Source organism: Plectrocnemia conspersa, unplaced genomic scaffold (assembly GCF_051122295.1).
Source record: "Plectrocnemia conspersa isolate PC_06_02 unplaced genomic scaffold, ASM5112229v1 ptg000006l, whole genome shotgun sequence".
Classification (NCBI taxonomy): Eukaryota; Metazoa; Arthropoda; class Insecta; order Trichoptera; family Polycentropodidae; genus Plectrocnemia; species Plectrocnemia conspersa.
In genome coordinates, this window is record NW_028277170.1 from 16,272,272 (window position 1) to 16,283,086 (window position 10,815).

Sequence of the window (10,815 nt, forward strand, 5' to 3'; positions counted from 1 at the left end):
CATAAAAAAATATAGCAAAAATTTTATTTTTAAATAATAGTTCTCTCATACATAAGATTTTAAAAATACTAAAAGAGAACATTAAAAATAAAATGGTTATCTCGGAAATCTTTGTTCGAGGAGAATATATAGCTGCGAGACAAAAAGAGGAAATTTATTTGAGGAGGACAATTCTCCTCAAAGTAGGATCTTTGGACACCTTATCTTAGATAGCATAGCTATAACTTACCGTGGGAGTAGGAAGTTAGAAATCAACGGATTTAAATCTGGTAAAAGCTGGAAGCTAGAGAGAAACACGGCTCGCGGCACCACATTGAATTTGTTAACGGTCCACCAATAACCGAACGACCGCGATGCCTCTACTTCACTAAATTGAAAACTTAAGAGTAACCGACGTCGCTTCTAAGTGTAAAGCGAAAGTTTTCATCAAAATACTAGAGAGCAACAACAATAAATCATGAACTGGTGCAATCTTATTTTCTAATATATTTTTATTTTATATTTTTGTAGCGATCACACACAGATGGCCACGTTCAAAAGGGTCATTGTCTCAAACCATAAATTCGCGTTAATGACTGTGTCTAAAAACGATCATTTATTAACAATGGAGACAAAGAACATAATAGCGTAATAGATTTGCTGGACAACACAGAGCACGAGTTCATAGTAAATATTCTCCATCGTCAAGATAATCACTTTGTGGTGTAACGGTCACGAATATTGTAAATTACCACATCCATGACATTTCTGAAAATTCAATACGACTTTGGACGAGCGAACGTCGCTTTCTAAAGGCGTAGACTTATTTTGCCGTTCTACAAAGCGATTGCAGGGATTGGCTGGAAGATCGCTGCACATATGCGATTGGTCAGCAAACCTTAGCCCTTGATATATAAGCCCAGACTTCGATGAGAGTAGGTAGACAGTCAGAGAGTGAGACAGTCAGCCAGTCAGGAGACATGACAGAGAGTCACCAGCAGCCCCCCGAAAAGACCAGCAGACGCACCCCCACCAACAGACGCAAAGAGATGACCTGGAACTCCCGAACCACCATCGCCGCAAGAAGAACTATCTCCTGACACTCGCTGCAGACAGCCTCAAGAACCCTGTTGATCATCCACGGGCATCATCACCTTCGTCAGCTTCATCACTGCTTAGAGGAAACGACTCGCCGATAATCATTCGTTGCACTCATGTAAATATTGCAATAAAAAGTCTTTCTAAATTTCACGTTGAGTCTCATTGGCAATGAGGTCAATCACTCCTAGAGCCTCAACACCCAAATTTTAATTATTCATTTGGCAATTGAATATGCGGCGCGAATAACGTTATGAGTCGTAAATACGTAAATAGTCAACTTTATAGGAGGTGAAAAATGAATTTACAGAGTTACATACGTTCATTTTTGTATTTTTTTAATATTATATTTCACAATTTATTCACCAGAAAAATGTTTCATACTTGACTAGTATCTATATAATACCATGTTGAATTTTGTCAAGAATGAACATTTTCAATTGTAGAATAGCTTAAGTTATGATGTTGTAACGCTGTTCCACTGTATGAGAGCAAGTGCTTATGGATCATTAATAACGTTTGTCTAAAACTTATCCACTAATACAAACTTTTAAAATAAAATATAATAGTGGTATTTTAAAAAGAAATAATAAAAAAATTGGCAAAAAATATTTAAGAACTTTTTTATATTAAATAATTTTTCATTTGCCGGTAGGTATTTTGTCAACTCTAGATTTTTTATGTTTTGAAGATGTTGATTGAAATAAAAGAATCACTCATATAACGTTATTCAATCAAAATCGCGAAATCAGACTTACATTATTCGCGTCGTATATTCAATTGCTTAAAAAAATTTGTACACTATTTTAAATTTTTCGAAATTATCAGTAATTTCATTACGTAATTATGTTTTTATATATACATAGCAAAATGAAGGTAAAACTAAAATTTAAACATTATTTACTAATGAATAAAACGATTAGTAGATGTTTCCAACAATATTTATTTAACACAGTTCATAAAAATTTACATCAATCACAAAGATAGGAAATATTTTATAAAATACGTATTAATATCTATTATTTACGTTATACACAACATTATTTTGCAATCTAGTTATTATTATATGGTAAGTGAATAAAATGTATTGTCTATGTTGTACTATAATTTTTTCATTTTCATTTTATATTGTGGAGGACGGTTATAGTAATATAAAAACTGTGACCCGTTTTCTTTTACAATACGTAAACATATACATAAGTATGCATATTTTTAAAATAATTAATTATAATAAATTATGTATATGAGAATATAATTTATACATACATATATAATAAAATATATGATAATCTTACAACACTCACTATATAATTAAGCTACGAATACATTAATCGACCGACTACCAAACTTTGCACTTATGCTCGGGATTCATTTTTGCACCGACGGGGCAGTTGAAATCTTTTGCGTATTCTTCCATATTAGACATAGGGCCGATGACCCTGAATCGTCCTGGCGAGTGGACTCCAGTGGTGATACGGACCTTCAACGTTTCTGGCCTGGACACAGTGCACCAAGTGTTTGCAGCACTTATCCAGAACAACTAAATAACAATAAATGTTAATTATTACAATCTATTCATAAGTCATAATTTATAAATATAAAAACAATACTAACTTGCTCTGGAGTGTATTTAAGACCAGGTAACTTTTTCTCATTTCCATACTTTTGAGTCCATTTTTTGTAAGAATGGTATGAGACTTTGATACCTCCGTTGTCAGCTATGTTTTCACCTTGTGTATTGATTCCATTGAGCTAAAATTATATAATATAAATTAGTACACATTAGTTTTGAAGTAGTGTATTTTTATATTAGTAAATTTAAATTATATACGAAAATAGAAAATAGGAAGCTTTTTTTATAAAATAAATTTGTCTTATTTGTTAAATGTCTTATTACTTTTTTATTTAGATTTCTGGTAGAAAGAAAAATGTTAGGAACGTTGCAGTTTATAATTTGGGAAGTCATTAGCGTAGCTTTAAATAGAGGTACAAATTCCATAAATTATATTATTTATATACAAAATTTATTTTTAACGTAAGCACCTTCCTCGATTATGTACTTATATATTTTAACGAGTAACTGGAATTATTTTGGCTAATGTCCAAATCAAGTATCAAGCTTCATCATTTCACCATCGTTGGAAGAGTGCTCCTCTAAAACACGTTATTTAAGGAAAAAACAGATGGAAATTGCTAAGAGCAATGTCATAGCTAAGTAGATAGCGCTGAAGTACAATAAATATGATTTAGCAATCTAAAAAATATTGACAATATTTTTACGAAGTGGTAATCTCTAGTGGCTGATTAACCAAGTGTTCATTTTCGATACTTGTCCGAACAATTAAAGACAGTTTGGTCCAACAGGTAATATTAACCGAATTATTTGGAACTATTTTCTTCCAAACATTTTTTACATAAAACGGAACTATAGAAGAATATAGTGCACTCGTTCAGAGGGGCTAATATCTTGCTAGATCTGTTGCTCTTTCTTGCTTAACTACTGTGCGTTACATTCATTGTCGGCTGGAGGTTTTGCAGGTCCTCGGGAAAATATTATAAGTGGGCCCCTCCAATGCAAAGGTTGAAATAATGCAAGAACATTATTTAATTTATGCATAAAGAAAAATACCGAATATACAGTGGCGTGATGGGGAAGGGGGGTCTGGGGGGTCTGTACCCTCGCTTGGTGGCATTTTATGTTAATTAAATATAAATTACAAAAATGATCTTGTCTTTTTTCTTGACAAAACCCCATCCCCCCTAGACAAAATCCTAGCTACGCCCCTGTCGAATATGTGCATATTTATGCATAAAGAAAAATACCAAAATAACTACATCTGAGCTGGCCCTAGTCACATGCTACATGAATAATGTTGTTCCATAACAGTAATCATATCATTTTAAAACATACTTTGCTAGTTTGAATAGTATTTTTTTCACTGTGTAAATTAGTTTTGTGTGACAAAAATAAAAGAAAACTTTATGAATAAGGAGTGCTAATTATTTGCTAAAGTGAAAAAAATAGCACTTTATGAGATTACTTAATATTAAATGAATTAATTGTTTTTTTTATGAATATATTGTAGGTATTTAACAATAAATTAATTCATCTTGCTGTAAAAAAATAAATACATATTACACCTACTTAAACGTTTGTTTTAAAGCCTAAATACTATTTTTTCCTTTGTTATTACATTATTGCGCATTGCAAATTTTATTTTGCTTCTAGAAATAAGTCACTTAGTTTTTTATACTGGCAACATTGTATGTGTCAAATACCATAACCCTAAAAGTTAGCGCGTTATATACGGTTTTGAAAAGCTCTATATTACCTGAGTTGATTTCGGATTTTATATTGAATAGTAATCGGTTAAATATCATTGCTCATCTTTAATATATCTTCAATTTGCCGCTCAAACTTTTCGGCAAGTGTAGTTTTGTGGAACTTAGAGTGACCAGAACGTTCCCAGGAGCTAAGATGAATAAAACTAAACCTTCGGTCTCTACACCGATTTCTGATGGAGCAGAGCCAGTGTGCCAATCGTCTTCTGAGTGGACGATAGTACAGAATAAGAAGAACAAGACCACTCGAAAGAACATGAGTTCAAAGACAACTATAACGACGCCAGAAACACGCTTTCGTCCAGTAACTGGAGCAATTTCTACATCTCGCGCTTGCTACAAGAAAGACGTAAGAGCAAAAGCAGGAGTTTCAAGTTTATAAATACTGGAAGCCAAGAAAAACTCCTTAAAGTTTCCGGGATGCATATATCTTGACTCCTCTAGCATCAGCACCACGAAACCTTCAATACACAGGAATGGATGAGATAGTTGATGAGAATCAAATTTCTTTTAAAACAAGTGATCAACACCATTAATGAGCGCTATTTGCGCAGAATATTTTAAATAAAGATCAACTGCTAAGCCAAATAAAAATGAAACTATACATCGGACATATATACAACCATTAAATACCGCATTTTTAGTAGTTCACTGCCCATCGAATATGGTACATTATGCAATCGGTATTCATAACTGTTTTATTATACAAAATATAGATACTTGATCATTTATCTACAATTGTTCTAAGCTGCTTCCGCCGAATGGTGTCGCACGATCGTGGAAAAATGGTGTATTAATGTACATAAACGTATTAAACTAAGCCCTCTATCAAATGTGCCTATAAAATATAAACATCCAAAATGGCACCTATTTACGTACATAAATGATATAAACAAAACCCAATATTGAATGTTAAAACCCAATAATTCGTCCAGTTAACGCTTTAGGGTCGAACATGAATTTAATACTTGGTTTGATATTTCAGTTTAATAGTGGGCTTTTTTTTGCTTTTTTCTACTTTTTCTGACTCAGTTAGCAGAGCTGAGGTCATCGCTATCATTATTTATTCATTAGTTACCAACCCTCTCTTGAACAACATTATTTTTTTCAGACCCCCAGTCCAATCCTAACCGAATAAGATTGTTCTTGAGACCCAATTTCTGGCTCAGTTGTGACATAAAATATTAATTTCTAGGAATTGGAGTGATAAAAGCATAAGAGTTCCCTCAAATGTTCTTTTTATAAATGTAAAGCAATTATAATTTTATTCATATCAAAATTTAAAACCTTTTGCGTTTTAAAACTGGTGCTCTAGTATATAAGCATTCAAATTGTAACATGTTTTTATTATTTCTCTATGATTCTCAGGTTGCCTCGATCAAATACGAAGAACGATGTAATTCTGCAATAAAATGTTTGGGTAGTGAACTATTAATTACTACAGTGCATGGTATTATGGTATAAGATTAATATATTTATATATTAACCAAAACTTGGCTAAATGATTCAGTCTTCACTATATACAGTATCAAGCATAAGGTTTTCCAACATAATCAAGACAAGGAAATTCATCTCAATGATCAGTGGCTCAATATCGACAGATAGAAATTGTGGTTTAAGCTTACACATCAAATGTACTATGTTATATCTTCTGTTAAGTAATTTCCACCCAAGTGCGCTCCACATTATGCAGTGATAGCAAGCAGTTATTGTTGGGGACGTTGAGAAATCCGCCCCAGCATTTGAACGAGGCAGGTGATTGATTCTTCATTCAATGTGGATTTAATTAGTGTTAGTTCCTAATAAATTGTGAAAGCTTATAAGTGCAAGTGCGATCAGTGATATTGTTAAATAAATGTGTATTTGTCGGCGATTTGACAATTTTTCCTATTTGGAAGGGTTGTCATTTTAATCATGTTTTAAATGGTGAGTTAAATGCAAGTATTAAGTCTCTTGGGTAAAAATAATTATTTGTTTGAAAAAACGCAGATTAAATATTATTGATTTCTGGGTCGACATTGAAAATAATTTAAATATGTCATTAAAAAAAATTAAAATAATTTAGGACAGATTTCAAATTTGTACTAAATGTTGTCACTTTTGGCAATATATCAATAATAATAAATAAATAAATTTAAATAAATTTTAAACATTGTGAGACAATATAGACAAACATAATAAGAAATGGGTTTTTCCAGTTCGTATTTAACTCAATTGCCTTTCCATTGTGTATATGCATGTATGTATATATGATCTATGTATGTATATGTATATGTTTGTACTTTGTTTAAACTGTATTCTATATATACATATAATAAACACCATAAAATTTACTTAAAAGTTTTTTTAAACAGACACCGCTTTGCCCATAAATAAAATTTTAGTATTTACTACTGTTAAAGGAGGTTTTTCAGTTATTTGGACACATTTCTAGAAAGACAATTTAGAGGTGATGGTTAACGAACATTAAGGAATAAATGTGAAGCGGAAGTTCTACTGGTTCAAGAGGAAAGTCATTATGAGGCGCATTGAAAATGGAATGTATCATGGCCCTCGGTGATAAAGTAAACAAAATATAAATATTAGTTACTTACATTTAAACCAACTTCCGTAGCTGTATAATTGGAATATTGATTTATGATACATTGTGCTTTTTCCAAGTATTGACTCTTAGTATCTGGTTGCCACCATTCTACAAGATTGCCTTCTTTGTCAAATTGCCGACCCTGTTAAAATTTACAACACATTAATATTTGAGAGTCGATCGAACAAAGTAAAAAAATAATTTTACTTGATCATCAAATCCGTGGGTGATTTCATGCCCGATCACAAAACCGATAGCTCCGTAGTTCATGTATCGGGGACGTTGCGATGAGAAGAACGTTCCTTGTAAGATGCCGGCAGGGAATTCTGTAAAATCATGATATTTTATTTTAAATACCCGTTACATTTCAGATAAATTGAGCATTTGTATAATACGTACGAATGCTGTTTTCGAGTGGAGCATAAAAAGCGTTGACTACTGCTGGACGACCGTGGCGTACCCAATCAGTTTTGTTAACAGGTTTTCTGAGTTGTTTGAATGAATATGCTGTTGCGAACTTTGTCATGTTCAGTGTTGATTCCAAATACGAATCAGATACGATCTCCAACTGGAACCAAGATTACCTCTTATTTATTAATCTACTCCATTGAATAGATGTATTAGTGTAGTTTTTATGATACAAATCGATTCTGCTTTAGATAATTAATCCTAGATTATAGATTACGCTACAAATATAACCATTAAAAGTAAATGAAGAATATGTAATTGAAGATTATTACATCTTTGTAAAACTCGGAGAGTTTTTCGTCTTCTAAGAGTTCTGGTGGATAAGCAATGTGCGTTGAAATACTTTTGGATTTTTCTATGGCTGCTGCTTTAGTCTTGTCGTCCATCCAGTCAACTTCTTCAAGAATGGTGTTAAATTCGTTTCTGAAGAAAAAATCGATCGTTTATGATATGAAAAAAAACTGTATGATATGAAAAATTAAATTCTTAAGACACTTACTTAATGTTATCTACAATCTCCAAAGCTTTCATTTTTGCATCTTCGTTGAAGTACTTTCTAACGTAAAGTGCTCCGAGTGCCATTCCCAAGCTAAACAGTTATCATCCATGATTATTGACGTTTTATACAAAATTAACAGAACTTTTAATTGATGACTACCTTCCGCTCACGGAACCTGTGCATTCCTTCCATCTGCTTTCTCTTTCGACTCTTCCGGATAAAACTGTGCCAAAAGTGAGCTGCCTACGCCTCACGTCTTCTGTCAAGTAGGAAATTGAAGCCGACACTACTCTCCACAAAACATAATTAGCTTGTATTCTCTTCGGAGTTGTTTCCATTATATTCTATAATCAAAAATACTCATATAAAAAATCCGTTAGATTTTATAAATGTACGTATTTTGAAATAAATGCATACCTCAAAACTGGTAACATAACTGGGAACATTGACAATTATAACCTCATCATCGTCGACCTTGACGTGGGGGGCCAGTATGTTGTTGAAATATGTTTTCCAGGGAATGCTAAAATATATTCATACAATTAAATACACTATAATAAATCACTGTTTTTAAAATCAATATTAAAAAACCTCGGGTATTTAATTTGCATCTCTTTGATTGTCATTGGATTGTAGAGGGCTGTAGCATTTCGTCTTTTCTCCATTGGAAGTGATATCTAAAAAATATATGTATACATATAAAGGGATCTCGAGTTTTGCATCCTAAATGTCAGTTAGGTAGCTAATATAGATCTAATTAAATTTATAATATAATTTTTGGCTTTGTTATACCGAAAAAATAATTATGGTGTCATTTTATGGTCTGTATGTGTTTGTACAAAAAGACGCCTTGAACTCCATTCAAAGTATAGTACATACATTCATTCCATATATAGCAGCACACTAATCTCTGAATTTTATGCGTAAAACTAACCTTCCCGACGTTTATCACCAGAAGCCGAAATGGTAGTAATATCCTACCCGATGTTAACACACTTTAAGTGGGTCACGCAGTACTATGTTTATTGTCGATTGGTATTATAAAGCAGTTCTCGAAGTACTACATATCTTATACATACATATATAAATAATATTTACCAAACTTTAATATAATTGTGACTATATTTTCATGAATACTTATGTTGAGTTTGAATAAAAAAAATCGTTTTAAAATGTAGGGTAGTTTTGAAGTTATAGCGATTTATATAACCCAATGTATTAATCCGTGCCACAGCTTTTCAATAAGATAATTTGCTTCAAATAGTAAGTCAAATGAGTATTTTTGTATATAAATTTTCTTCATTGCTATATAAGATTTAATTAGCAAGCCAATGGAATCCAGACGACATTAATTCTAATAGAGTTCTGTCAAAAGTTTTCTATAAGAAAGATACTCCTGACTTTTATGTATGTTGTGTACAAATTTAAGTCAGTACAAGGGTCATTGTTAAAGCAATATTACCGACTACATTAATTCATTACAATCATAATGAAGATAAATGCCATTTACAATAAAAATGATATTTATTTTTTAACAATATTCATGATATTCTTTACTCTATCAAAAGAACTTTCCAAAATCTCCAAAGTGAGCAATGAAACAATTCGTTTACATTTACAGAAATTGGGAAAATAATGGAAGTTTATCAATTGGGTCCCTCATACATTGACAGATGAGAACAATAACTCTTCGTTCATACTATACAAACACCAATTTTGTATTGCTAGCTTACTTGCAATTAAAAATACATCATTTACTACATCCGCTGTCAACAAAAATTTAGTACACTTCAAAGAGCATTCATCAATCTAAAAAAAAATTCTCGATCTGATATTGCGTTTAATTTTTTATGACATATTGAAACGATTGATTTCATTAAGCCTTTAAGTATAAAGATTGCTGCAGATACTCACATTTGCAAGGCTCATTTCAAACATTAGCGATTCTTTGAGTTCATTCTTCGCCTTCTCGCGCTCGGCACCCAAAATAACAGCTATGTCTACCATGTAGTCATAGTAGGCACTGACTATCTCATTTGACAATCCTTTTGTTAGGTATTCTCTGCTCAAGCCAAGGGCAGCATCGTCCAGCTATGATAAAATAAACATATATGTTAAATAAATTGAATAAATGGTGAATAAGGCGCTAGAGCAATATATTTTTTTAAATACATATGTATTGTATGTATATTATTAAATTTTACTTACAAATCTTATACATATTATCATAAGCATAGTAAATTCGCTTTTAGTTCTATGATTTGAACTTACATGCTCAGTATTGTCGAATACGGAAATGCCAGTTCTTTCGTTTAGAAGAATCGGTATTTGCGTATTCGGAGATAATGACCACGTTGTTTTATACATTAGTCTAAAACTTACATCGATGACTCTTTTAGTTGAGTTTTTAACGTCGACACTGATAGATGTGTCAATGTAGTAGTCGACAGAGTATCCGATTCCTTTCATTTTGTAAACAGTTTCCATCCAAGAGAATTCTTCTTCGTTCCATTTTGATCCTTCAAGCAGAGGCCATCCTCCGAGTTGGTTCAAAATTTTAAACAGCGGTTTGAGGCCCTCTTCATCAATTTTTGCTGGAAAGAAAAAATTCAATTTATAAAACACTGTACATCAACTATGATTTTTCCCACCAATAGAATCTCGTTTTTTTGATATTGCTAACAATAAAATGTATAGTACTAGAAAATTATAGCTCTACATATAAATTTTAATTATCATTGTGACTCTTGATGTACAGTGTAATATAAAATAATTCTTATTTGCTAGCCATTGCTCATTAATAATTCGCACGCTTTAATATTATATAATAAATTCTTCTTCATAA

General features: G+C 32.0%; 1 protein-coding gene across 2 annotated transcripts in view; it reads right to left on the reverse strand.

Annotated features, from left to right (window-relative positions):
* Nucleotides 1-2,002: 2,002 nt before the first annotated feature.
* Nucleotides 2,003-10,815, reverse strand: part of Nep2 (M13 family metallopeptidase neprilysin 2) — a 44,899-nt gene continuing 36,086 nt past the window's right edge. For both annotated transcript variants that reach the window (XM_088188417.1, XM_088188416.1), the window contains exons 6-17: nucleotides 10,353-10,564; nucleotides 9,885-10,061; nucleotides 8,562-8,647; nucleotides 8,388-8,493; nucleotides 8,130-8,314; nucleotides 7,971-8,060; nucleotides 7,744-7,894; nucleotides 7,403-7,571; nucleotides 7,211-7,329; nucleotides 7,014-7,145; nucleotides 2,692-2,829; nucleotides 2,003-2,617 (exon numbers count right to left, since the gene is read on the reverse strand). In XM_088188417.1, the coding sequence (XP_088044543.1) occupies nucleotides 2,417-2,617; nucleotides 2,692-2,829; nucleotides 7,014-7,145; nucleotides 7,211-7,329; nucleotides 7,403-7,571; nucleotides 7,744-7,894; nucleotides 7,971-8,060; nucleotides 8,130-8,314; nucleotides 8,388-8,493; nucleotides 8,562-8,647; nucleotides 9,885-10,061; nucleotides 10,353-10,564 (1,766 nt within the window). In that variant the 3' untranslated portion in view covers nucleotides 2,003-2,416. The remainder of the gene's footprint in view (nucleotides 2,618-2,691; nucleotides 2,830-7,013; nucleotides 7,146-7,210; nucleotides 7,330-7,402; nucleotides 7,572-7,743; nucleotides 7,895-7,970; nucleotides 8,061-8,129; nucleotides 8,315-8,387; nucleotides 8,494-8,561; nucleotides 8,648-9,884; nucleotides 10,062-10,352; nucleotides 10,565-10,815) is intronic.